Below are 26857 nucleotides of genomic sequence, written 5' to 3' on the forward strand. Positions count from 1 at the left end.
CTGGATCACAACTGCTTGCATGACAGCAGTCACAATGTTTACTACAGCTTAGACCATATGTTCCATCCTAAAATGCAAAAGAAAAGAATGTTTCTAAATACACAATTCCTGCAGTTCAATATCTGTTGATACATTTTACAGATTGTTAGATTATTTATACCCTGGGACAGATTGCTTATTCCCAATTTGATCATATTCTCAGCAATAAAATAATCATTTTCTACAGTATTAAATTAAACCGTAAACAGAAGTATATTATTTTTGAAAAAGTAAATTAACTTTGAACATTGTTTTTTTTTCAGGCATCGTCTGGAAAACACTCACTGCCCCGCTGGCTGTGGAGAAGAGGTGGTGACTGGGTAGAGAACATACGACATGGGCCAGCACAGGAACAGGCCCTTTGGCCCAGTATGTCTGTATCGACCATGATAAAGTTCTAAACTAATCCCATCTGCCTGCACATAAAATGCCCCTCTATTCCCTACCTGTTCATGTGTTTGTCTAGAAGCCTCTTAAATGTTACTATTGTATCTGCTTCTACCACCTCCTCGGCAGTTTGTTCTAGGCACCTACCAACCTCTGTGTAAAAACCTTGCCTTTACATCTCCTTTAAACTTTCCTCCTTACAGCTTAAATCTATGCCCACTACTATTTGACATTTCCACCCTCGGAAAAAGATTCAGACTATATACACCCTATTAAGGCCTCGCATAAATTTATATATTTTTTTTTAGATTAGATTAGATTACAGTGTGGAAACAGGCCCTTCGGCCCAACAAGTCACACCGACCCGCCGAAGCGAAACCCACCCCTACCCCTACATTTTGCCCCTTACCTAACACTACAGGCAATTTAGTATGGCCAATTCACCTGGCCCTGCACATCTTTGGACTGTGGGAGGAAACCGGAGCACCCGGAGGAAACCCACGCAGACACGGGGAGAACGTGCAAACTCCACACAGTTAGTCGCCTGAGGCGGGAATTGAACCCGGGTCTCTGGCGCTGTGAGGCAGCAGTGCTAACCACTGTGCCACCGTGCCGCCCACAATATTCTTCTATTGAGCTGCCCCTTAGCCTCTAACACTCTAGAGAAAACAATCCAAGTTTGTCCAACCTCTCCTTATGGCTAATATACTCCAATGCTGGCAACATCCTGGTAAATCTCTTGTTCAACCTCTCCAAAGCTGCCACATCCTTCTTAAAATGGGGGGGATCAGAATTCATACAATATTCCAAATGTGGCCTAACCAAAATCTTAAATAGTTGCAACATGACTTGCCAACTTTTGTACTCAATGCCCCGAATGATGAAGGTAAGCATGCTGTATACCTTCTTTGCCACCTTATTCACCTGTGTTGCCACTTTCAGGGAGCTATGGAGTTGCACCCCAAGATCCCTCTATATATGGACTTGGGGTTTTAGCTGCACACCTGTTAAGATGATTTCTTGAACTCAGTTGGAAAGGGATCAAGTGGAAATACTTAGGAATAAAGTTAAGTCATATTGTAAATCATACTTGAGATGCTGTCTTGTGTACAGGCTACCAACAAGTTCCATTGTTATAGGTAGAGGGAGGTTATCTGGGAAGTGGTTTACAGCTCAAGGAAAAGTGGTGAAAATAAAATAAGATAAAAGAAGATAAGAAAACAGAATACAAAAACAGCATTTACCGGACATGGCTCATCACACTTTTCTCCATGCCAGCCTGGGGAACATGTGCATGAGCCATCCTCTGGATTACAAGATGCTCCATTGACACAGGTACAGCTATTGTTGCAGTAAATTCCCCATGTAGCACTGGAACAAGGGATTGAGCAGTCCACTCCCTGCCAACCTAAAATATAAACCATATATTTCAAGATTCTTTCAGCCAGCTTGAAACACTAAATCCTATGAAGTGACATTTTAAGTTGATAACCAGCAAAAGGAAGGTACTTCCAAAGCTATTGATTTCTTGTTAATGCTTTATCAAAAAGCTCAGTCCATGCATTTTTAGTATCCATGAAATGTTTTGCATTGAGCTTCTTGTAAAACAACCATAAACTTTGTCTTTACTCATGAAGAATACAATTTCAACTTCAATCGGGGGAACATAGAAGTTCTGGATACAAGACCAATTAATAGAATTCAGGAATTATCATTATAGACTTTCAAAGATGGAGAAAAATATTAAAATTTAGAGATTTGTCTCCCATTTTTCTCCTTTCAACACATTGCTTCCAACTCAATTATTTTGTCACTGAAACCATTACCATGGTTTTGCCACATTAAGAATCAACAGGACAGATTTCTTCCTTTAATCTAACTGAAAATAAATTCAGAAACTGTAATAAGAAATACCCACTGTTTATATATCATGTAAGGTCCATACACTGCCCACAATTTCCAAAGGGTTTCTCAGGTAGTCTCATTAAATCAATGCCTGAATTGTGCATATCTCAGTTTTCCCATTTTAATGAGGTGTTACCAGCCTCGTCTTCAGTTGTTTATGGCTGTTTACATACTTCACAGGTGGGGTGTCTAAAGAAGCCTTATTGAAAGAGTCTACATCAGGACCATTAGCCCAGAAGGACTGCAGAATATTGAGCTTAGTAGAAAAGTGTGCACGTGTTCCATACCTGATGGTCAGCCAGGATGCAATGATAAAAATACATTCTGTTCTGTAATTTGCTGCTCACTGCCTTCCCAAGTAACTTCCAACTAGTTCAAAGTGTAGTCAGCTGTATCTTGTCCTGAGTTACCTGCCAATCATGAACATTTGTATCTTTGCTAAACTAAATTGCTGCCCCTCTCACCACACTACTTGTTGTGTCCCTGGTTGCTCTGCTCCCATCCTCTCATGTCTCTCTCCCACTCGTCATCTTGTTCCTTCCCTCCCAGGGATGGTGAATAGTGAGGCTGCACAACAGTCAGTAAGGGGGAGCCAGTGAGGGTTCAGGAGTGGCGCAATGAGTAAAGCATGACTGCAGGATTTGAACTCATGTAAAACATTTGAAAAGCAAAACCTAATTTTTAACTCCTACTCTTTGATGCAGACATCTCACTGCAGCATCACAGGCAGTGATGTCACTGACACTCTAATTGCTTGGCAGTGAGTGGGCTATTGCAGTTGCACTAGCAATAAAAGCATAAGGGCTTATGCCCGAAACGTCGATTCTCCTGTTCCCTGGATGCTGCCTGACCTGCTGCACTTTTCCAGCAACACATTTTCAGCTCTGATCTCCAGCATCTGCAGACCTCACTTTCTCCTCAATAAAAGCAGCCATACAAAATTGGTTCCAGGATCCCCAACAAATTAAAGATTAAATTTTTTTGCTCCTCCCATTTGATTGGCCCTTCATCCCACCATTGGTAGCAAAGTAATTAACCATCTTGACATATTTCTTCGTGGTTCCAACTCAACCATTCTTTTTCTTTTGAGAATGATCATCCAGAAATTTATAAAATTATGAAGCGCATCAATAGGATGAATAATCAAAGTCTTTTCCCTGGGTTGGGGGAGTCCAAAATTAGAGGGCATAGGTTTAAGGTGAGAGGGGGGGGGGGGAAGATTTAAAAGGCACCTAAGGGGCAACATTTTCAGGCAGAGAGTGATGAATGTATAGAATGAACTGCCAGAGGAAGTGATGGAAGCTAGTACAACTGCAAAATGTAAAAGGCATCTGGATAAGTATATGAATAGGAAGGGTTGAGAGGGATATGGGCCAATGTTGGCAAATGGGACTAGATTCATTTAGGATATCATGGACAAGATGGACCAAAGGGCCAGTTTCTGTACTGTACATCTTAATGACTCCATTCAGTTACTCCAAAGCTTGTCCTTCCTTTCCTATTCCGTCAAATGTCTCCGAGGCATTTTCTACATTAACAGCACTATATAGATATAAGCTCTTGATATAGTTGAAATGACTAAATAATTCTTTTTCTGATGGCTGGTAGTCATTTCACCTTACATAAGGAGTCTTGCAACATCAACAATAACCTCAGATTGCAGTTAGTATAGGTCATTCTGCTATAACATGTGCTTCATCAATGCAAATTGGCTGTAACGTGATTGACAAATAGAGGATGCTGTTCCTAAAGCACAAAATTCTGAAATGTGTTGCTTATTATGCGATTATATCACCAACACTTTCAAGTGCTATTTTTATTGTGTGATTTTTATATAGAGCAGGGTCATAACCATTGCATTACAGAAGAAATGATTGTATATTAAAGAACAGTAATAGCTATTTATTCAATCTTCCTTTTATTATAAGCACAAGGAAGCTAGTTTCATCCTCGAACATTCATCACCTTGTTAAGTACAGAATCTATACCAAATTGTGGCTAACGTATCAAAAAACAAATTACAGGTCACAATAGACTAGATGTCTCTACCTGCTTTACAAATACAGGAACCATCAATGGGAGAACATGTACCACCATGTTTGCATCGACAAGTAGATGAGCAGTTAGCTCCGTATTTACCAGGAAGGCATGATAAGGAGCAATCTTCTCCCTAGAAAAGAAAGAAAGTGCACATCACTAGATCATGGCTTGCAGATTACTGTATATGCTTAAAAAGTGGAATTGTGAGATGACAAAAGGCCAAAGGTGATCATGTTACAATGATAATAGAATTGTTAACTAATTGTAGCAATGAAACTCTTTCAATTAGCTTACACCAGACTGAGATATGACGAAATGAAAACCCTAGGATTGGTGGGCTTTGGCATTCCACCCCAGCATGCTCAGGTCTCAAATTTTGTGCACATGTTGGTCCACATGTATTCTTAAATAATGAGGGGCCAATATACAGATAGTCTAAAATTTTGCTCTTGGATTAGGGTAGATTGTCTAAATATTTATTTTAAGGCAAAAATAAATCCTGGAGGGATTCAATTTAACTTCACTGTAAAACATAAGTCAATTATAATTACAGACTGGGCTTTGAGAGAAACACAATCTAAATGGTCTTTCAGTTCCAACTAGTTAACAAAAAACTAGACAAGTTTTTTTCAAAATTAGAGGGCATAGGTTTAAGGTGAGAGGGGGGAAGTTTCACAGAATTTATTAAATTCATCACAATAAATTCAAATGAATTAAATTTAATAAGGTAGTATCTTCAGTTAGTTTATAATGAAACACCCGCATGGGAATTCTAGCTAACTGGATGCTTGGTCTTGTTCTATTCTGTGGATTGATATCTTTCCTGTCGCTTCTCTCCTATCTGCTGCCTGGCTACTAAACTTTACTGCCATTAAATCCTTGCTAGTCATGACTTCTGCGCACAGTGGTATCCTCACATTCTGATTGGCTTGCTATCACATGAACAGCATATGATCAGGTGTGAATATCAGACTGAGAAGGTGTGGGACCACAATCTGATGAGCACCCCATTGTGATAGTTGGTTGAGGAAGAAATACCTCTGGCCAATGGCACTCAGAGGACTTCCAGAGACCAGTTACCTGTTCAGCCACAAGAAGACGTGAATCCTGCTGTGTCAGCAGTCATGGATTTCAGCTACATGCACAGGGAACAACAAGAGCACTAGACACATATGTGGTGCACAACTACCTTAAGTTGCAGCAATGATAATGCTATGTCAAATATGTAAACTGTATGTGCAAATAAATCTGCACCCTGTTTTCTCATAAAAGCAACAAACTGCAGAGATTTGAAAGTCAACCAAAAACTGATGGAAAACTCAGTATGTCTGGCAACAATTATGGAGAGAGAAACAGATGGCATGTTCTTCCAATATTTTTCCGATGAGTGTGGAGTGAGTATGTTAAGTGGCGACTAGGAGACTCCAACTGACGAGTTAATTCATTGCACCACCTGCCAACCAGCTCATCAAGTACTGGTAGACCAGTGAGGACAGGTACTTTGCCCCATCATTGGCTTTCAAACTGGTACCTAGATTGCCAGAAATGGCTAGCCAGAAGGTTGCAGCTTCTGGAACTTAAAGTACATGGTTTAGACATCCTACTCAAGGAATGAAGCAGAGAAAATGTAAGTCATTTAACGTCTTCTCATGTGATGGAGATTATGAGAAAATGGATGAGAGGCAAAAGCAGAAGCGTTGACGTTCAGAGGCTACTCTCTTGCCTGCTGTCTATGCCTCATCGACTACCCCCAAATTGGGGTATTTGGAGATCCCCTGTGATCTGACAGACAGGACACCATTGTTTGTCACTCAGGAAGCTAGCCACCTATCTCGTTTTCCAGGAAGAAGGTGATTGGGAAGTAACATGTTAAGGTCATTACAAAGCCATGAATAGGCCATTTGCGGACGTAATATATAATTCTTTCTTATTCTTGACCAGAACCTCAATACCTTTATTCATTCACTGTTCCCTACTCTTACTCATCACTTTAACAGAAACATAATGCCTCAGATCTCTCGTTATCACACCTTTGATAGCTCATGCCTCATACCATTAAAATTTGCCTTACTCCAATTAAGAACTTTAACTTTTATGAAAGGTCTATTCTTTTCCATAACTATTTTAAAACAAATAGAATTATAATCTCTAGTCCCAGTCACTTGTCTGCCTTATTTCATAAGAGAACGTCAAGTTTGGCTCCTTCTCTAGTGGGTACATTAACATATTGATAAAGAAAATTGTCTTGAACACATTTTACAACTTCCTCACCATTCAAACCCTTAACACTATGACAGTGCCTGTCAATGTTTGGAAAATTAAAATCTCCTCTATTACAACCCTATTATTCTTACATATATTTGAAATCTCTCTATATATTTGGTCCTCAATTTCCCTCTGACTACTGGGATTTGTGCCTCCCACAGCAAATGGTCCAAGATGGTGGCACAGTAGGACACTCCAGCTGGAGCTCATCCTCTCCGCCCATTTTGTTTCTCCAAATTTTCCTCCTCGCTGTGATTTTCTCTTCCTTTTCTGTCTTTTTGGACTGCTGGTCTTGGACACCTGGTGTCCAACTCTTGGCCTCCGAAGTGGGGTCGGCGGCCTACAGTGGGAATGGGAACAGCTGCCAAGTGCGGGGGCAGGGGCAGGCCCAGCGGCCTGGTGCAGAGGCGAGGGCAGACGCCTGGAAGCGGGGGCAGGGCAGCAGACTGGAAGCGGGGCAGGAACCAGGCAGGGGCCCAGTGTGGAGCGGGAGCAGTGGCCCAGTGCGGGAGCGGGAGCAGTGGCCCAGTATGGGAGCGGGAGCAGTGGCCCAGTGCGGGAGTGGGGGCAGTCGCCTAGTGGGGGAGTGGGGGTAGTGGCCCAGTGCTGGAGCGGGAGCAGTGGCCCAGTGCAGGAGCGGGAGCAGTGGCCCAGTGCGGGAGCGGGAGCAGTGGCCCAGTGCGGGAGCGGGAGCAGTGGCCCAGTGCGGGAGTGGGGGCAGTGGCCCAGTGTGGGAGTGACCTAGTGGTCCTGTGCGGGAGTGGCCCAGTGTGGGAGTGGGAGCAGTGGCCCAGTGTGGGAGTGGGAGCAAGTGTGGGAGTGGGAGCAGTGGCCCAGTGTGGGAGTGGGAGCAGTGGCCCAGTGCAGGAGTGGGGGCAGTAGCCCAGTGCGGGAGTGGGGGCAGTGGCCCAGTGTTTGAATGGGGCAGCAACCTGGTGTGACAGCAGCCAGTAGTCAGACGACATGGACGCCTCTTGCGCTGGTCTGCTGCAGAGAGCCTTTGTAGAGAGACTGTGATGTTTGTCTTTTTAACTTTGCTTCTTTTTTTTCTGACCTATGGTTATACTGTGTATAGCTGTGATGTAACTTTTGTTTTCTTTATTTCTCTATTCTGTAACTAAGGATTATACATAGATACCTAAGGTGGCGCCATGTATTGGTGACATTGTTACACTGTAACTAACCTTGTAACTGAAGAAGCTGTACCTAGGTACTTCTGTGCCTGAGATATCGCTGTAAGTGGCGACATACACAGTTTTCCTTGTACTCATGATGTGGAGGTGCTGGTGTTGGACTGTGGTGGACAAAGTTAAAAATCACACAACACCAGGTTATAGTCCAACAGGTTTAATTGGAAGCACTAGCTTTTAGAGCACTGTTCCTTCACAACCACCTGATGAAGGAGCAGCAATGCGAAAGCCAGTGCTTCCAAATAAACCTGTTGGACTATAACCTGATGTTGTGTGATTTTTAACTTCCTTGTACTCATTTGAGTACATGTGACAATAAATTCAATTTAATTCAGACTATTGGAGCGTCTACAGAAACCTTCTGGTCCTGGCAACATCCTAGTCAATCTTTTCTGAATTGTCTCCGATTTCATAACTTCCTTCCTATAGCAGGGTTACTAGAATTGTACTGTGTACAATTAAAGTGGACTCACTAACATCCTGTGCAATCTAAACATGATATTCCAACTCCTACAGTCAATGTTCTGAGCAATGGAGGCTGAAATAATTCCAAGAAGGCCACTATCTTGTCACCAAGTCACCCTTCCACGTGCACAGTACTGGACACTGGACCTGCCTCCTGTAAGCCAGCTCTTAGAGAGGACAGACTTCCGAAACTCTTGCTTATATCTGTCAGCCAGGGTTCCCTGATTGGACCCCCAACTGGCTGATCTCATTACAATCACTATAAAGGAAGCGTGTGAACTATCCAGTCTACCCGTGAAACCCTCTAGTCTCAGCAACAGCCTAGTAAATCTTTTCTAAACCCTCCCCAATTTAATAATATCCTTGCAAGAGTGGGGTAACCAGAACTGTACTCAGTACTCCAAAAGTGGTCTCACCAACAACCTGTACAACTTCAACATTTTATGTCCCAAATCCTATACCCAATGGTCTGAGCAAAGAAGGCAAGCGTGCTAAACCCCTTAACTGGTCTATTTACCTGTGATGTAACATTCAAGGAACCATATACTTGAACCGCTAAGTCTTTCTGTTCAACAACACTTATTCATGATGAAAGGCTCTTGCCCGAAAGGTTGATTCTCCTGCTCCTCGGATGTTGCCTGACCTGCTGTGCCTTTCCAGCACCCCACTCTCAACTCTTTGACAACACTGCCTAGGGCCCTACCATTAACTGTATAATTTTTGCTCTTAGCGAGTTTTGAGAAGATTTGTAGCTTAGGTTGAGGTTCTGGATGTAGGTTTGCTCGCTGAGCTGCAAGGTTCATTTTCAGATGTTTCGTCACCCTACTAGGTAACATCTTCAGTGGGCCTCCGGGCGAAGCACTGCTGATGATTCCTGCTTTCTTTTATAGGTTTGGGTTTCTTTGGGTTGGTGATATCATTTCCTGTGGTGATGTCATTTCCTGTTCTTTTTCTCAGGGGTTGGTAGATGGGATCTAACTCCATGTGTTTGTAGATAGAATTCCGGCTGGAATGTCGTGCTTCTAGGAATTCTCGTGCATGTCTCTGTTTGGCTTGTCCTAGGATGGATGTGTTGTCCCAGTCAAAGCGGTGTCCTTCCTTATCTGTATGTAAGGATACTACAGAGAGAGGGTCATGTCGCTTTGTGGCTTGTTGATGTTCATGTATCCCGGTGGCTACTTTTCTGCCTGTTTGTCCAATGGTAGTGTTTGTTGCAGTTCTTGCACAGGAATTTGTAAATGACATTAGTTTTGCTTGTTGTTTGTATAGGGACTTTCATTCGCTGCTGTTTTAGTGTGTTGGTGGGTTTGTGGGCTACCATGATGCCAAGGGGTCTGAGTAGTCTGGCAGTCATTTCCAAGATGTCTTTGATGTAGGGCTGAGTGGCTAGGGTTTCTGAATGTGTTTTGTCTGTTTGTTTGGGTTTGTTGCTGAGAAATCGGCAGACTGTGTTCATTGGGTACCCATTCTTTTTAATACTTGGTACAGGTGATTTTCCTCTGCTCTGCGTAGTTCCTCTGTGCTGCAGTGTGTGTCGGCTTGTTGAAATAATGTTCTGATGCAGCTTCGTTTGTGGGTGTTGGGATGATTGTTTCTGTAGTTCAGTATTTGGTTCGTGTGTGTTGTTTTCCTGTAAACGCTGGTTTGAAGCTCCCCATTGGCTGTTCGCTCTACTGTGACATCTAGGAATGGCAGTTTGTTGTTTTCCCCCTTTTTGGTGAATTTTATGCCAGTAAGTGTATTATTGATGGTCTTGAAGGTTTCCTTTAATTTGTTTCGTTTAGTGATGACAAAAGTGCCATCCACGTAGTGGACCCAAAGTTTGGGTTGGATGGTTGACAGAGCTGTTTGTTCCAGTCTCTGCATTACTGTCTCTGCTAAGAACCCTGATATCGGAGATCCCGTGGGTATTCTGTTGGTTTGTCTATAGGTTTTGTTGTTGAAAGTGAAGTAGGTGGTAAGGCATAGGTTCACTGGCTTGATGATACTGTCCTTGTTGATGAAGTTGGCTGTGTTTGGTGTATGTGTCTTTGGGTCTTCCAACATGCAGTCAGTGTTTCCTTGGCCAGGTTAATGTTGATTGATGTAAACAGGGCTGTTACTTCAAAGGAGACCATTATTTCATCCTCTTCTATTTAGTGTCTTTGATGGTCTTCAAGAATTCTTGGGTGGAGTGGATTGAGTCTTCTACTAAAGTGTTTTAGTCTTTGGTGTAGCTCCTTGGCCAATCTGTAAGTTGCTGTTCCAGGTAGCAAGATAATGAGTCTGAGGGGGGCTCCTTGGTTTGTGAATTTTGAGTTATCCGTAGAAGTGTGGTGTGTTGGATCCATCTGGTTTCATTTTTTGGAAGTCGGTCTTATTTATTTCTCCAGATTTCTGAAGTTTGTTGGTAAGTGTTAGCATCTGTAAGTAGTGTGTTCGCTTTTTCAATATAGTCTCTTCGATTTAGAATGGCTATCAAGTGTCCTTTGTCTGCAGGTAGGATAACAATGTTTTATCTTTCTTTTCTTGTGTACTGAGTGTGTTTCCTTCCTTTTTTCTGCTTAATGTTGGTGTGACTATCTGTCTGATAGTTTGCTGGGTTTCTTCTGTGAGTTGGTCCTCTTTTAGTGTTGTTTCTAATGCTGCTAAGAAATCTTTCTTGTCTGCATCCTGGCAGTTGTAATTTAATCCTCTTACTAAGACAGCTTTTTCAGTTTGTTAAGGGTTGGTCAGATAAGTTTTTTTTATCCATGCTTCTGTGTTGTCAGTGTTGTTGCTTTGTGTAAGTTTGTCTAGTTTTTTCTGCAGGTCTAGTTTTTTCATTTCCTGTTTTTGTCACTGTCTAACATGAATATCAACCAGCCACAAAATGACATGACCCTCTCTCACTAGTATCCTTACATTCAGATAAGGAAGGACACCGCTTTGACTGGGACAACACATCCATCCTGGGACAAGCCAAACAGAGACACGCACAAGAATTCCTAGAAGCATGGCATTCCAACCGGAACTCTATCAATAAACACATCGAGTTAGATCCCATCTCCACCGCCTGAGAAAAAGAACAGGAACTGACATCACCACAGGAAATGATATCACCAATCCAAAGAAACCCAAACATATAAATAGAAAGCAGGAATCATCAGCAGTGTTTTGTCCAGAGGCCCACTGACGATGTAATCTAGTAGGGTGAAAAAATGTCTGGAAATGAACCTTCCAGCTCAGCAAGCAAACCTACATCCAATTTCTGCCCTTATTCATTTTATCAAAATGTAATACCTTGCATTTATCCAATGACTTTGTTTATTTTCTTTGCTGAACTGCAAATCTAAATATCAGTTTATTCAAATATTTTTTATGCTATATTTGTCAAGTAATGGTAATGGACAAGCTGCACCCTCTTCTGTCAGGAGTCTGGAACCAGGGGATGTATTTTCAAAAAACGGAAGAAGCCATGTTGAGAAGAATTTGTTTTTAACTCAGAGGTTGTTAATCTTTGGAATTCTGTGCACCAGAGGGAACTCTGTGCTGACAGTGGAAGCTCAGTCAGTGAACATGTTTAAACTAAACATTGACAATTTCTAAATACTGGTGACATAAAGAAATATGGGGATAGTGTGAGATAAAGACATTGAAGTGAATAATCAGCCTTCATCATATTGAATAATGGACAAGCAAAATAGCCTGCTTCCTCTTCTTTGTTGCAAATCCTATGTTATATTCATTAGAATAATAGATTTTTAAAAAATAAAACCTTCTTCAACATGTGATTCTGACAGCCAGTTTTAAAAACTATAATAAGTGGAATGAGATTTCACAAAGATTACGGAAATGTACCTGAACTGCAGCTTATACATCTACTCAAAGCTTACCTAGTCACAGGCTTGCATGATTAAGGGAATGTATTTGGCAGGGCAGCTGCAATTGCAACATTAGCCCTTATAGCTTTTACAGTCTCCCAGCTGAGGATTATATTAGGGTATAGCTTGTAATTAATAATATTTAATGCTAAGAAGAAACTGTAATGCAGTGCTTGAAAAGAAGGAAGTAACATAGAAAAGAGCTATATTGCACACTTTCTTTAGAAGAGGGATGTACAGATGGAGAGCAGAAGGCTTTTGGAGCCTTCCAGCATTCCTCAAATGTATTTATATTTGTAGGCAGCGTTCCAGTTTAACAGGCATCCTGGTGGTAACTTGAACAGCAACATTCTGCAAATAGAAAGTAGAACCAAGGCTGTGATGAGGTCAGGAACTGAGTGGCCCTGGTGGAGCTCAAACTAGGAATTGCTGAGCAGGTACTGCTTGATTGCACAGTTGATAACACCTTTCATCAATTTATTGATGAACGAGAGCAGACTGATAGGACAGTAATTGGCTGGATTGGATTTGTCCTGCTTTTTAAGTACAGGACATACTTCGGCCAATTTCTGCATTGTTTGGTAGATGCCAGTGTTGTAACTGTTCTTAAATAACTTGGCTAGGGAGTGGCAAGTTCTGGAGCACATGTCTTCAGTACTATTGTTAGAATGATGTCAGAGCCCATAGCCTTTGTAGTATCCAGTGTCTCCAATCATTTCTTGATATCACATAGAGTGGATCAAATTGATTAAGACTGGTTTCTCTAATACTAGGAACTACTGGAGGAGGCCGAAATGGATCATCCACTTGGCACTTCTGGCTGAAGACTGTTGTGAAGGCTTCGGCCTTAGTTTATGTACTTATTTATTGTGCCCATTCATTATTGAGGATGGGATATTTGTGGAACCTCTTCCTCCAGTGAGTTGTTTAATTGCCCACCACCATTGGATGTGGCAGGACTGCTTGATTGTGGAATTCCTTAGTTCTGTCTAACACAGAGTGAAATTTTTCACGCAGGGGGTGATGAGTGTATGAAATGACCTGCCGGTGGAGGCGGTGGAGGCTGGTACAATTATAATGTTTTAAAGGCATCTGGATAGGCAGGGCAACCTCCTGCTGATTACCACGTGCTATCCTTCCTTGACTGGTGAATCAGTACTTCTCCATGTTGAATTACACATGGAGGAAGCATTGAACAAGGGTGTAAAATGTACTTTGGGTGGAGGATTTCAATGTCCACCATCTAGAGTGACTTGGGAGCAACACCACTGGTTGAGCTCATCAGGCCCTAAAGGACATAGGATTTAGAAGGATATGGGCAAAATGCTGGCAAATGGAACTAGATTAACTTAGGATACCTGGTCAGCATGGACAAGTTGGACCAAAGGGTCTGTTTCCATGCTGTACTTCTCTGTGACTCGCTGCTTGTGCTGTTTGGCTTATAAGTAATCTCGTTTGATAGCTCCATAAGGTTGATACTTCATTTTCCAGTATGCCTGGTGCTCTCCTCATTTGCTTTCCTGCGCTCTCCATTGAACCGAGGTGAATCCCTTGGCTTGTTACAATGGTTAAATTGGGAATTATGCCGGGCCATGAGATTGCATTTTGTGCTGGAGTACAATTTTATTGTTGTTGATGGCCTACTGCACCTCATGGAGTTTTGAGTTGCTAGATCTGTTCGAGTGTGCACAGTGATAGTTCTACACAATGCAGGATATTCTCAATGTGAAGGTGGGACTTTGTCTCCACAGGGACTTCTTGGTTCTCTCATTATCTACAACAGACTCAGTCTAGCAGCTATGTCCTTTAGGACCTGACCAGCTCGATCAGTAGTACTGCTGCCAAACCACTCATGGTGGTGGACATTGAATCTTCCAGTTAGAGTACATTTTGTGCCCTTGCCACTCACAATGCTTCCTCCAAATGTTGTTCAACATGGAGGAGTACTGATTCATCAACCAAGGGAGAATAGTATGTGGTAATCAGGTCTTCCTGCCCATGTTTAACCTGAAGACATGAGACTTCATGGAGTCCAGAGTCAAAGTTAAATACTCCCAGGACAACACCCTCCAGACTGTATACCACTCTGCCACCATCTCTGCTGGGTCTGTCCTGCTGGTGTTACAGGGCATACCTAGGGATGGTGATGGTTGCTTGTGGACCGTTGTCTGCAAGGTATGATGCTGTAATTACAACTGTGTCAGGTTAGTGCTTGACAAGTCTGTGCAACAAGTCTCCCAATTTTGGCACTAGCCCCCAATAAGGAGAACTTTGCAAGGTCGATAAGGCTGTTCCTGCGGTTGCCTTTTCCAGTACCTCGTCAATGCCAGATGGTCCATCCCATACCATTTCTTTCTTGAGTTTTTGTAGCGATTATTACAACTGAGTAGCTTGCTAGGCCATTTCCAGAGGGCAGCTGAGAGTCAACCACATTGCTGTGGATTTGGAGTCCTTCTCTGAAGGACATTAGTGAGTCATATGGGTTTTCCAACAATCCACAATGGTTTCATGGTCATCAGTAGATTATTAATTCCAGATATCTTTTATTGAATTCAGATTCCACCATCTGTCATGGCAGGTTTTGAAACTGGCTGAGATTCTAGATTAATAATCGAGAGATAATACCACAAGGCTATCGTTTCCTCTTAAAATAATTTACATTATGACGGCATGCTTGTAATTTGAGCAAATTCTCATGCTATTCCTAGTACTCAATATCCATTGGTATCAAACCATTCTCCAACAGTTTAATGGATCCCAAACTGTTGAAACATGTGTGAAATGGAGACTGGGATATATGGTGCTTTTACTGTCATACTATCATTTATTTCACCCATGTGTAATCTGATATTTGCAGAGACCTTTCACAAATAATAGGCTGAGCTTCTCAGCATTCTCCTGGTTGTCTACTATAACCGCAATGAAAATGCTGCGGGAGCCCTGGTGAATGGTGCTACCTTTTCACAGTAATCTGTGGCTGTTTTCAAGATGTTAACATGCACAAACAGGAGAATTCTGAAATTCACCCCGGTTTGATCTTTGTTATTTCCAAAATAAAATTAATGGCTTTTTATTCATCTGTCGTTTTACAGGATAACACATTTTGAGGTCAACTAACATAATCCTGGAAATTTATGGAAAAAAAGCCTTGTCAATTAAGTGAGTGCTGAGTGCAAGATATTATACTTACTGCAGCAAGTATTCTATGCATTGCTTTGGCTGACACAGTCCTTGACAGTTGAAGCCCAGTCTTAATACTTGTAATCATTAAATACCAGGTGTGCATATCTTCATCAAAAGAAAGGAAATCTGGCACAAAAATGGATGCAAGCAAGGATGCATGGCAGAATATGTTCTGCTGCTCTGATTTCATTACATGATGTGTTGTGAAGTTTTTATTCAACTGCAAATTTTCTGTGTAAGACTGAAAGCTGATTATGTTAATTAACATCTTAATGAATGTCTTTTCTAATGCATAAACTCCACATGAACAAACTTTTTGCCATTATAGGAAAAGCTTGATCACTTTCTACAAAGAAGAAACATTCACAAGAGGAGTTCCTTAGCTAAATCACATAATACCAACTGGCTTGGGAAACAGCTACCTGATGAAGGTGCAGCTAGTGCTTCCAAATAAACCTTTTGGACTATGACTTGGCATTGTGTGATTTTTGGCTTGAGAAAGCATGTAGTTCTTCCCTTTTAACTGACTGCTGTGAGGCTGTCAGATTTTCCTAATCGGGTTTTCTCTTTTCCCCACACTGCAGAAACACATGGACTCCAATTAACTTCTCCTGCACAAATAACTAAGTGCCACTGGAGAAACTAGAAGCATATGCCTAAGCAATGTATTCAACAGCATAATTAAATGATACTTATCTCACTTAGGTCATAATTTCAATCTGATGGTGAAATCATGTGAATTCTGTTCATTATGTGACTTCCACAATTCTTTCAAAGTAAATTTGAATTGGATTAAAGAGGCAGAAAAAAATAATTTGTATAAAAATACAAATAAATTAAAGTCTAATTACTGATCAATATGAGAAGGGGTAATCTCTGGTGTATCAATGAGAGATCTTAACACTATGGCCAGCAGTTAGTTCTTATAGAGAAGCCAGCTAAACAGACTGTAAATGTCCATTTTCAGCAACAGGACATCTACAATATACATAAAGTTTTAAATTAATTAAATAAACATGCAAATATTAAAACTGTGATTGTATATGTTATTCTTCCCCAGTGATCTGAACTGTTATCACTGTCTATGTACATAGATATGACAAGTCAGAACTGCAAATGAAGGAATGTTTCAGCCACTAAAGAACACAATAATTGGCAATTTCCATTTTAATGTAAGATTGCAACAAATGTTTGGCCACCAAGACTAACTCTCATATATTCCATTTGTCACTGGGACTGTGATTGTAGTTTTTAATTGACAGTCACATAATTTGCTGGAATGGGACTTGAACACACAACTTTTGACTCAGTGCCACATTGAGCCAAGGCTACCACTGAGTTGTACTATGGTTGAAAGACTGCAAGACTTAAAAGAATATAAACAGATAGAACTGAGGTAATGAGCAGATTGAGACAGGAAGGTGAAGTAAGCATCTTATTTCACAGCATTAATGGTACTTGCAGACCAACGGGAATAGCATTGTTCTCAACAGTCCATTAAAGAAGAGAATGGCTTCCTTTCTGATAATTGCAATCTTTCTTTGCTGCAGGGATGGGCCAGACCCCCCAACAACACTTGATCGCAAAAGCAATCTTGCCAGATTGCCCAAGTATCATCCCGATCAGTTGCAGACTCCTATTATTAGTCTTGCTGGTTGGGGGCCAGCCAGCCTGTCATTCTACTAATTCCTAAAGAACAAAGAAAATTTACAGCCCAGGAACAGGCCCTTCAGCCCTCCTAGCCTGAGCCGATCCAAATCTACTGTCTAAACCTGTCGCCCAATTCCTAAGCATCTGTATCCCTCTGCTCCCCACCTATTCATGCATCTATCCAGACACATCTTAAATAAATCTACCATGCCTGCCTCCACTACTTCTGCTGGCAAAGCGTTCCAGGCACCTACTATCCTCTGTGTAAAGTACTTTCTGCCTGTACCCCCCTTAAACTTTTCACCTCTCACCTTGAGAGCGTGACCTCTTGTTATTGAATCCTTCATCCTGGGAAAAAGCTTACCTCTCTATTAAATAATCTCTGGAACTGGCAGGTTTTCTATGCTACTCTCTCATATCCTTTCTGCCTTCCTTAAATACAGTCTTTACTGTCTGGATGTGCCTAGGAATACAATGAAAGGAAGCTCAAAAACCACTGGATTCACCTGCTGTCACAATAGCAATTTCTATTTTGAGAACACAGAGCTCCTTGTCACATTGTAATGATAACATCCAGACAATAAAATCAAAAATCTGACAGGGTATACGTTTCACAGGTGGTCTCGCTTTCAACAATCAAGGGAGTTCCATGAGGGTCCCTCTGACATTCTTCATTTTGTTGTATTTGCGGTTTCTGAGTATAATGTGATAAAAATAGTCTATTCCCATAAAAGCAGCTTTACTGAGTTTTTATGAAAGTCAAAGAGATCTTGAGTGCTATGAATGAGTAGGAGACAGTTTTCACAGTTGGGTTTTGCAGAGAAAGAATTAGATTTAGAGGTAATCAGTCATAAGAAAAGTGAAGGACAAGGAAAAGTAATTGAGACTCATTTTAGTTCTCCTGTGATTGCACCCAGCTACATTCTGAATAGTCCCATGTTTTTGTTTCAACTATTTTGTCTCGCAAAATTATCCCAAAGATTAATCATCCTATGAGCAAAGTAATTCCTCTTAATACGTATGTGTATATAAATGTCACACCCATTGTCATAAAAAAATTACACTGTATTATAGATTGTATATGATTTCTGTTGTTCTACACAATATATCCTGCTTAAAAATGTGTTGCTGGAAAAGCGCAGCAGGTCAGGCAGCATCAAAGGAACAGGAGAATCGACGTTTCGGGCATAAGCCCTTCTTCAGGAAATCTGCTGGTTTATTTTCACAAGCATGTGCCAAATGGAGCCAAGGAAGTAGTGAGCATGTTTTTCACTCTTTTGGGTCACCCAAATCCTAGCTGCCCATGTCCTTACTTGCTGTAAGTTTGTTCCTTCTACACCTCTGTGCTCACTGACCCACATTGGCTCCTGGTCAAGCAACTTCTTGAATTTTAAAATTCTCAGTCTTGTTTTCCACTTCTTCCATGGATTTGTTCCTCCACATCTCTCTGATCTCCTACAGTCCCACAACTTCTGAGAAACCTTTGCTTCTGGCTTCTTGAGAAACCTTCAATTTTAGTTGCTCCATCATTACTGGTTCTGCCAATACCCTAAGCTTGGGCATTCCCACTCTAAACCTCTCCAACTCTGTATCTATCATTATTCAAGAGCCTCCTTAAGACCTAACATTTTGGCCATGTTTTTGATCATCTGTTCTAATATTTTCTTAAGTAGTATGATGCCCAATTTAGCTTGGTAATGCTCTTACATAGTTCTTCGGATATGTTATTGTTTAAAATCACTATACAAACACAAGTTGTTTTTCTCTTGCTATTCTCAGCAAAGCATGAAGACTTTGGAAATTGCCTCTTCACGGTGTCATGACTGAGGCTGGCAGATCAGAAATGAGGGATCAAGGGCACTAAACTTTTATCTCACAGCCTGTGGTATTTTTTGATGAAGCTGTGGCAAAGTATCTCCACATAACTTAAACAAAACTGATAATTATTAGTTATAAAGGATGAACCTTCATAAAATAATAGTTTCATTTAGAGTACTGTGTCTAATTCTCGGCACCACAGTTTATAAAGGATGTGACAGCTTTGTACAGGGTGCAGAAAAGATTGATAAAGTTCACTGTAACAATTCTGTGCAATTTTGATTCAGTTACATGGAGAGATTGAAGAAATCAGGGTTGTTCTCCTTTGAGAAAGTTTAGAGGAGATTTAAAAGAGGCATTTACAACAGTGAGAGGTTGAGACTGAGTGGGTAGATATAATGCTTCCACTGTTGGAAGGATTGAGAAAGAGGTCATGGTTGCAATGAAAAGGCAACAAAGAAACAATTTTTATAAACATAGTGATTACAGTCTGGCATGTACTGCTGAAAAGAATGACACAGGCAGTTTTGAGCAAAGTTCTCAAAAGGGAATTTGAAAATTACCCAAAGAAACAAATTGTGCAGAGTTATGAAAGAACTGGCATTGGGACTAATTATATTGCTCTTGCAGAGAGCTGGCACAGGTTTGACTAACTAAACAGCCTCCTTCTGCGAAGCAATCATTCTATAATTCTCGTCTATGATCTCTCTATTTCCACATATGTTACCTAAATAAAACCACTCACCTCAAATCCCGGAGCACAAACACATTTACCAGTGATACTGTCACAATCAGCCCCATTCTGACAGTTACAGATTTGCTGACAGTTCTCTCCATGAAACCCAGAGGAACAAGTCTCATTGCAGTATAGCCCAGTCCAGCCTGCTTTACAAGAACATTCACCAGATAAAGGGTGGCAGCTGAAAAGAGCATCAAAGAGTCAACAATGTTTTATGAATTTATTACATAACAGTGAACTTATTTCTTTCAATACACAAAAATTAAAAAAAAATCAAAGTGAACAACTCCCAAATGAAATCCTGACTATTGCATAGTTAATGTAAATGTTTGGCAAGGACTTCTATGGAACAGGAATAAAATTAATTTAGATCTTTCTGTTGAGACCATTAATTGCTCATACAGCATTTCAATTTAACATTGAACCAAAATAAATTTACTCAGTTGTAGTCACATTTCTAAAATGTCCTACTACCTCTGAATGAAATTCAACATTTGAAGAAAGTATTTTTTTTTAAAAGAGCTGATTACTCATAAGGAAGTATAATCTATTTTCTAACCTATTACATTGATATGTTGAATATTTTGTTTTAAACCACGATGGCAAATAAAATAATTAGAGGAACTAGCTGTTAACTTTGAATGAAAATGTCAAAATCTCAAGATTAGAATGATATAGTTTGGTTAAATATCGCTCTACAGAATATGCTGTAGAATGCAGTGGCACAAACAAATGATACATTAAAAAGTGCTCCAAAATGAAAAGGTGTGAATCTGTAAACCTTGACTTTGCATTAAAAAAGTTCTCAATCTCAACCTTGATTTGAATAGAAATGCAGAGAAAGGTTCTAGAGCAGCATTCTGTGGGTGGTTCATAATCAGACCACTATTGCACAATATTTTGTCACAGGGTAGTGATGGCATAATCTGATGTGTAGGAGATTGATTCTGATTTCACCAAGCCAATATTCTGAGTATGGTACAATCCAAGATATTGGGGAAAAGACATTAGTCACGACAATGATGTAGGAGCTCAAGGTTTATGGTATCACAGGACTGGTGTTATGGTAACATACCAGAATTTGCCTGTTTATTAGCATGGATGATGATGGATTCTCCTGTTGCTTTGACAGATTAGTATAGAATGATTAATAAGTAATACAACATCCTGAATATATTACAACATTCACTCTATCCTATACAGAATAGCGTAAAAATATATTCAAAATTACATATTATATGCAGTAAATTATGTTGTTGAATTTGCAAAAATAATGCTTGAGGCACATGTACCAGCCTCCACCACATCCTCTGGCAGCCCATTCCACACACGTACCACCCTCTGCATGAAAACGTTGCCTCTTAATGCTTTAAAAAATTACCCAGTAAGAATCACATATGGAGAACTCATTACGCTTTGGGTGAGCAATGATCTCAAATTGTTTAATCTTTTTCATGTTGCTAAATGTATTTTTGTTCAGAATTAACTGACATTTCTCCAGTCGATGTGTTTGACAAAAATCATCAACCAAAACCATTGTAAGTTACTATCTGATCTTCCAGGTGCCACAGTCTTTTGCTTTTGTATTTGAACATTTTACTACTCCTTCAATTTTGTATCTCGTTTACTTGTCCCAATTGCTATTCTGTATCTGTTTCTTGAAGGAAATGACAGATGTTTTTATCTTACAAGTAGCTGTGAAACATGTTGCTAATTTCCTATTTAACAGTCACTCTTCATTTCTTCATTTCTATAATTCAGCAAATCATGAAATTCATCAAGCCCTCTCTTAGGAAATGGTTCTTAATTTTAAGTTAACACTTAGTAATTAACTGAAACACTTATGTAGAAAACTTTTAAGTAGCTGCGACGGTATGATGCTTAATTGCTAGGGTAAAAAAAACTTTCTTACATTTGCATAAATAATTTTAAAGTGGTTTTAGTTTTCAGTTTCTTGGAGTATCAGGAAGCTTTAATTCAAAAATAAATTTTAAATGGTCCATAGGAAATAAGTTTATCATTCTACAGAAACAGGTCCAACCCGTCCATGCTGTCCCAGATATCCCAACTCAATCTAGTCCCACCTGGCAGCACCCGGCCCATATCCCTCCAAACCCTTCCTATTCATATACCCATCCAGGTGCCTTTAAATGTTGCAATTGTACAAGCCTCCACCACATCCCCTGGCAGCCCATTCCACACACGTACCACCCTCTGCATGAAAACGTTGCCCCTTAAGTCTCTTTTATATCTTTCCCCTCTCACCCTAAATCTATGCCCTCTAGTTATTAGATTAGATTACTTACAGTGTGGAAACAGGCCCTTCGGCCCAACAAGTCCACACCGACCCACCGAAGCACAACCCACCCTTACCCCTTACCTAACACTACGGGCAATTTAGCATGGCCAATTCACCTGACCTGCACATCTTTGGACTGTGGGAGGAAACCGGAGCACCCGGAGGAAACCCACGCAGACACGGGAAGAACGTGCAAACTCCACACAGTGTCGCCTGAGGCGGGAATTGAACCCGGGTCTCTAGTGCTGTGAGGCAGCAGTGCTAACCACTGTGCCACCGTGCCGCCCACCCCAGGGAAAAGACTTTGTCTATTTACCCTATTCATGCCCCTCATGATTTTATAAATCTCTATAAGGTCACCTCTCAGCCCCTGACGCTACAGAGAAAACAGCCCTAGCCTATTCAACCTCTTCCCATAGCTCAAATCCTCCAACCCTGGCAACATCCTTGTAAATCTTTCAAGTTTCACAACATCTTTCTGATAGAAAGGAGACCAGAATTGCACGCAATATTTCAAAAGTGATCTAACCAATGTCCTGCACAGCCGCAACATGACCTCCCAACTCCTGTAGTCAATACTCTGACCAATAAAGGAAAGCATACCAAACGCCTTCTTCACTATCCTATCTATGTACGACTCTACTTTCAAGGAGCTATGAACCTGCACTTCAAGGTCTCTTTGTTCAGCAACACTCCCCAGTCCCTTACAATTAAGTGTATAAGTCCTGCTAAGGTTCACTTTCCCAAAATGCAGCACCTTACATTTATCTGCCACTCCTCAGCCCATTGGTCCATCTGATTAAGATCCCGTTATAATCCGAGGTAACCTTCTTCGCTGTCCACTACACCTCCAATTTTGGTGTCATCTGCAAACTTACTAACTATATCTCTTAAGCTCACATCCAAATCATTTATATAAATGACGAAAACCTGAACCTAGGTCTTCTGGCTGAGCGATAGGGACACCACAAGAGTGCTCAAAGCATGTAAAATGAGATCATGCACCTGTTTACCAGCCCAATTAGTGTTCTTATCATCTTCTTCACTGAAATAAGTTTTAATATGTGATTGTTAGCCAACTTGGTACCATTAATCCTACATTCATCGATTTGATTTCCCTTTGTATAATATAAAGAGGATGTTCAGCCTGTTAATCCTGTTCGGTCATTCATATTAGAAATGAATGGTTCTGCTGTATTTCAGTTTTATTTATCTGAATTGCTCTACATACCTGATGCCCTCACTGAACAAAATCCATTGACCTCAGGTTTTAAGAATTTATATTGACAACATACATCCACATTCGATGTAGTCTCCTCTACATTGGGGAGACAGGATGCCAACATGCAGAATGTTTCAGAGAACATCTCTGGGACACATGCACTAAATAACACCACTGCCCTGTGGCCAAACTCACTTTCCAACTCCACCAAAAACATGCAAACCCTGGGCTTCCCCGACTGCCAAATTCTAGCCACCCGAAGCCTGGAGAAAGAACGCCTCATCTTCCACCTTGGGATCCTCTAACCACACAGGATCAATGTTGATTTCACCAGTTTCCCCTCCCTCACCTTATCTCTTATCCAACCTTCCAAATCGGCACCACCCTCTTGAACTGTCCTACCTGTCCATCTTCCTTTCCACCTATCTGCTCCACCCCCCCTCTTCGACCTATTACCATCACCCCTTGACCTTCATCTACCTATTGCATTCCCAGCTACCATTTCCCCCCAACCCCATTTATCTCTCAGCCCCCTTGGGCCACCCCCTCATTCCTGATGAAGAACTCATGATCAAAATGTCAACTCTCCTGCTCCTCGGATGCTGCCTGACAGACTGTGCTTATCTAGCACCACACTTTTCGACAATATACATCCACAGCATTTATAGAAGTCATACAGTAAAGGAGAACAAAATCCAGATTTTCACACCCTTGTGAAGAGAAAAGCGCATATTTCTAAAATTCCGTAAGTTAAAAAATTGGGACATGCTGCCTCTTAGGAAAATGAATACTCACCCTGGGGTTCATTGTACTGTACCTCGTAGCATTGTCACTTGATTAAGACATGCTAACTTTCTGGGTAATTTTATTCTGTCCTAATTTCATATTTTTGGATTAGGGATCTAAAACATACTTTAGAATATGATTTAGTATATGCTCCAAGTCCAAAACTCTTTTTTTTCAGATTTTTTATTAGTTTAAAAAGTTGAGGCTAAGCAAGTGTCTTAATGTTGGTCAGAGAATCAACATCTTCTATTTTAATGTTATAAAGTTCAAAACTTGTACCAAAATACATTAAAACATTGATCACTTTGTTGGAACAGTAAATAAAATAACCATATGTCAGATTAAAATTCCCTCACTTTGGATTTATTTGATTTAATTGAAATTCTATCAAACATTACAAGAAAAGCTAAACTATGAAGTGAAAAAAATTGAAAAAATTGAATATTCATATTGCCTGGTTTGTAAATTAATAGATAAAGTAATAGTTTCCTTGGTTTCTTGATCAATATTTTAACCAACAGCAAAACACTAAAATGTTGTGATCTGCTTATTATCACTATTTTTTGTGAGACCTTGCTGTGTTGTGTCTTGTTTTCTATCTCACATTAGTAAAGACACTTCAAGATAAAGTACCTGTGTTGAAGTCATTAGAGGCATTACAGAAACGTAAATTATTTACTTTTCTCCTTTTCATTTTAAAGCCTCTCAATCATACATGTGAGTTTAGTTTGGTAGGAGCATAAATTAATATAAATAAGGAGGACATAATGGAATACGAGATTTGTGAAATAACCTATCACTCTATCTCATTTAAGTGCACTTCATAGTAGAAGTTTTGTTCTCCATCTTCAGGAAACAATGTTGGAAAACCTTACATTACCTTTCCAATATTAGATAGAATACAGCAAGAAATCTGTACAAAAGCAGCTTTTGACCTCCTTATGAGCATACAACTTGACTGGTTGAGTACATTTTATGACACCATAAAAGACAAATTATTTTACCTTTGCATGAAATCATTTCATGATTCATGTTAATTTTAAAAAATACCTTTGACTGTGTTTGCCAATGCAAGGACACTGCTTGTTGCACTTCAGTCCATATAACCCATCTGGACACATTCTGTCTTGACAACGATCGCCTGAGAACCCTGGCTCACAAAGACATGCTCCATTAACGTGGTAACATTCAGCTCCATTGAGGCACTCACACCTTTGGGCACACTGTAAGCCGTAGCTGCCAACAGGGCACTCCTCCTGACATCTAGATGAGAATAAACAATGAGTCACATTGTGGAAGAAAAGAACTGTAATAATCAACTCTCATCGTAAAAAATCAACTTGTATTTATTCATTTCAATTTATTTACACAGGATTTGAAATTACACTTACTTTAATCTATGAAATTATTGTGCTGGTTATTTTAACATCAGTTTTTATCACTGTTAAATACTTGATACAAAACATGAGAGAAGGTGTAATTTCAAAGCTGAAGAGAATAATGAATACTTAGGACTGATTATATAGCTCTTATCAAGATTACCTGCTAGCATTTGGCAAAGAGCCATTATTTTGAACAGGTATTTGCACAGGAACAACTGTACACATCTACTACAAAGCACTCATTTTCATAAAAAAAAGAATCAAAGTGAAGAATCAACCTTATCCATTTTCAGACTAAGCCCAAAAGTGGGTGAGATTGGAGGACAGAAACCTATGGCTTGTCAGAAGGTGAAAGCTCATTGGAACTTCTGACAATCAGGTACCCAATGAGCAGTCAATGGATTTTCAACTGGGAACTGGGCATGGAATGAGAAGGTCCAACAGACTGGTAGCTTCAGAACTTAATAGTGTCATGAGGAAATTTGTGGCTGTAATTGTATAATATCTCCTAGACTCCCAGGATGGACAGTCAGTCACTGTAGAGTTAATTATTGTTTCGAAGGGGGTGACATGTCATAGGTTGAGGTTATGGGAAAAGGAGGGCAATTGGGATTGCAAGAAAGTATAAGTGTGTCTCTCACTGACCAACCTCCTGTTCTATGCCCTATCCTTGAAATAACTCTTTATTTATTTATTTATTTGCGAGATGTGGATTTTGCTGGCTGGCCAGCACTTACTGCCCATCCCTAGTTGCCTTCTTGAATCGCTGTAGTCCACCTGCTGTGGGTTGATCCACAATGCCATTAAGGATGGAATTCCAAGATTTTGACCCAGCAACAGTGAAGGATTGGTGATATATTTCCAAGTCAGGATGGTGAGTAGCTTGAAATAGAAAAAGAAAGGTTTTATTGCTGCTCTTGTCCTTCTAGATAGTAATGGTCGTGGGTTTGGAAGGTGCAGTCTGAGGATCTTTGGTGAACTTCTGCAGTGCATCTTGTAGATAATACACACTGTTGCTACTGAGCGTCAGTGGTGGAGGGATTGGATACTTGTGGATGTAGTGCCAATCAAACTGACTGCTTTGTCCTGGATGGTTTCAATGGTAGACAGGCTTTTGGAAGTCAGGATATGAGTTATTTGCTGCAGGACTCCGAGCTTCTGACCTGCTCTTGTCACCACTTGTTTATGTGGTAAGTCCAGTTGAATTCTGGTCAATGATAATCCTCAGGATGTTGATAGTGGGGAATTCAGTGATCAAAAAGTGTGATGCTGGAAAAGCACAGCCAGTTAGACATCTGAGGAGCAGGAGAGTCAATGTTTCGAGCATAAGCTCTTCATCAGGATGAATTTCTCTTAGGAGATTCAGTGATGGCAACACTATTGAATGTCAAGGGTGCTGGTTAGATTGTCACTTATTGGTGATGATCATAAGCTGGCATTTATGTGGTGCGAATGCTACTTACCACTTATCAGTTTCCTGATGAAGAGCTTATTACTGAAACATTGATTCTCCTGCTGCTTGGATGCTGCCTGACCTGCTGTGCCTTTCCAGCACCACACTCTACTCTGATCTCCAGTCTTCACTTTTTACCATTTGTCAGCCCAAGCTTTGATATTGTCCAGATCTTGTTGCATTTGAGCATGG

General features: G+C 40.5%; 1 protein-coding gene across 1 annotated transcript in view; it reads right to left on the reverse strand.

The window, feature by feature from the left end:
• megf11 (multiple EGF-like-domains 11) overlaps nucleotides 1-26857 on the reverse strand; it is a 359538-nt gene that overhangs the window by 63650 nt on the left and 269031 nt on the right. The window contains exons 7-11 of the mRNA XM_043674616.1: nucleotides 24881-25093; nucleotides 19530-19704; nucleotides 4381-4501; nucleotides 1671-1834; nucleotides 4-67 (exon numbers count right to left, since the gene is read on the reverse strand). Of these exons, the coding sequence (XP_043530551.1) occupies nucleotides 4-67; nucleotides 1671-1834; nucleotides 4381-4501; nucleotides 19530-19704; nucleotides 24881-25093 (737 nt within the window). The remainder of the gene's footprint in view (nucleotides 1-3; nucleotides 68-1670; nucleotides 1835-4380; nucleotides 4502-19529; nucleotides 19705-24880; nucleotides 25094-26857) is intronic.

This window comes from Chiloscyllium plagiosum, chromosome 32 (genome assembly GCF_004010195.1).
Source record: "Chiloscyllium plagiosum isolate BGI_BamShark_2017 chromosome 32, ASM401019v2, whole genome shotgun sequence".
NCBI lineage: Eukaryota > Metazoa > Chordata > Chondrichthyes > Orectolobiformes > Hemiscylliidae > Chiloscyllium > Chiloscyllium plagiosum.